Source organism: Ostrinia furnacalis, unplaced genomic scaffold (assembly GCF_004193835.3).
Source record: "Ostrinia furnacalis isolate ACB-3 unplaced genomic scaffold, ASM419383v2 OfSCF3637, whole genome shotgun sequence".
Classification (NCBI taxonomy): Eukaryota; Metazoa; Arthropoda; class Insecta; order Lepidoptera; family Crambidae; genus Ostrinia; species Ostrinia furnacalis.
In genome coordinates, this window is record NW_021133876.1 from 1 (window position 1) to 1,140 (window position 1,140).

Genomic DNA, 1,140 nt, shown 5'->3' on the forward strand with positions numbered 1-1,140 from the left:
AATAGGTTATCTTGATGTGGCGTCGTCCGCACAATTTAATACATATTGCATGCTCAATAAGAAATCTGTTGTAACGAATTTTATGCCCAAACAACTGCAAACTGTACACAGAAAAAGCAATAAATAAATTCTATTTTATTCTTGCATAAAGGAACTGAAACGATACCTGTAATTCAAAATCAAAATAATTTTTTTGTATATTCCAGCAATTAACCACGTCGGGTCAAAATGGGACACCAAGGATAATGCTGTCAGGAATGTCACCGGGTCCTGGAATGCAACTAATACTCCACAATGGAACGCGACTACCACAACCCCCGTGCCTACTACAGTCTGGAATGTCACACAAACCCCAGTGTGGAATGTAACAAACACCCCAGTGTGGAATGTAACAAACACCCCAGTGTGGAATGTCACTGAAACACCAGTATGGAACGTCACCAACACACCGGTATGGAATGTCACCAACACCCCAGTCTGGAACGTCACTAACACACCGGTATGGAATGTCACCAACACCCCAGTGTGGAATGTAACTGAAACACCAGTATTTAACGTCACCAACACGCCGGTATGGAATGTCACCAACACCCCGGTATGGAATGTAACAAATACCCCAGTGTGGAATGTCACTGAAACACCAGTATGGAATGTCACTAACACCCCAGTGTGGAATGTCACCAACACCCCAGTATGGAATGTAACCGAAACACCAGTATGGAATGTCACCAACACACCGGTATGGAATGTCACTAACACCCCAATTTGGAATGTAACAGAAACACCAATATGGAATGTCACCAACAGCCCAGTTTGGAATGTAACTGAAACACCAGTATGGAACGTCACCAACACACCGGTATGGAATGTCACCAACACACCGGTATGGAATGTCACCAACACCCCAGTTTGGAATGTAACTGAAACACCAGTATGGAATGTCACAAACACGCCGGTATGGAATGTAACTGAAACACCAGTATGGAATGTCACAAACACGCCGGTATGGAATGTCACCAACACCCCAGTGTGGAATGTAACTGAAACACCAGTTTGGAATGTAACTGAATCCCCAGTATGGAACGTCACCAACACACCGGTATGGAACGTCACCAACACACCGGTATGGAATGTCACAAA

At 44.1% G+C, this 1,140-nt stretch overlaps 1 protein-coding gene across 1 annotated transcript; it reads left to right on the top strand.

The window, feature by feature from the left end:
• Positions 1–206: 206 nt before the first annotated feature.
• Positions 207–1,123, top strand: LOC114358034 (transcription elongation factor spt5-like; the record flags this gene model as incomplete). Its single annotated transcript, XM_028311895.1, has 1 exon — positions 207–1,123. A coding segment is annotated over one exon (917 nt), but the record flags the coding sequence as incomplete, so codon positions are not given.
• Between the last annotated feature and the right edge of the window lie 17 nt (positions 1,124–1,140).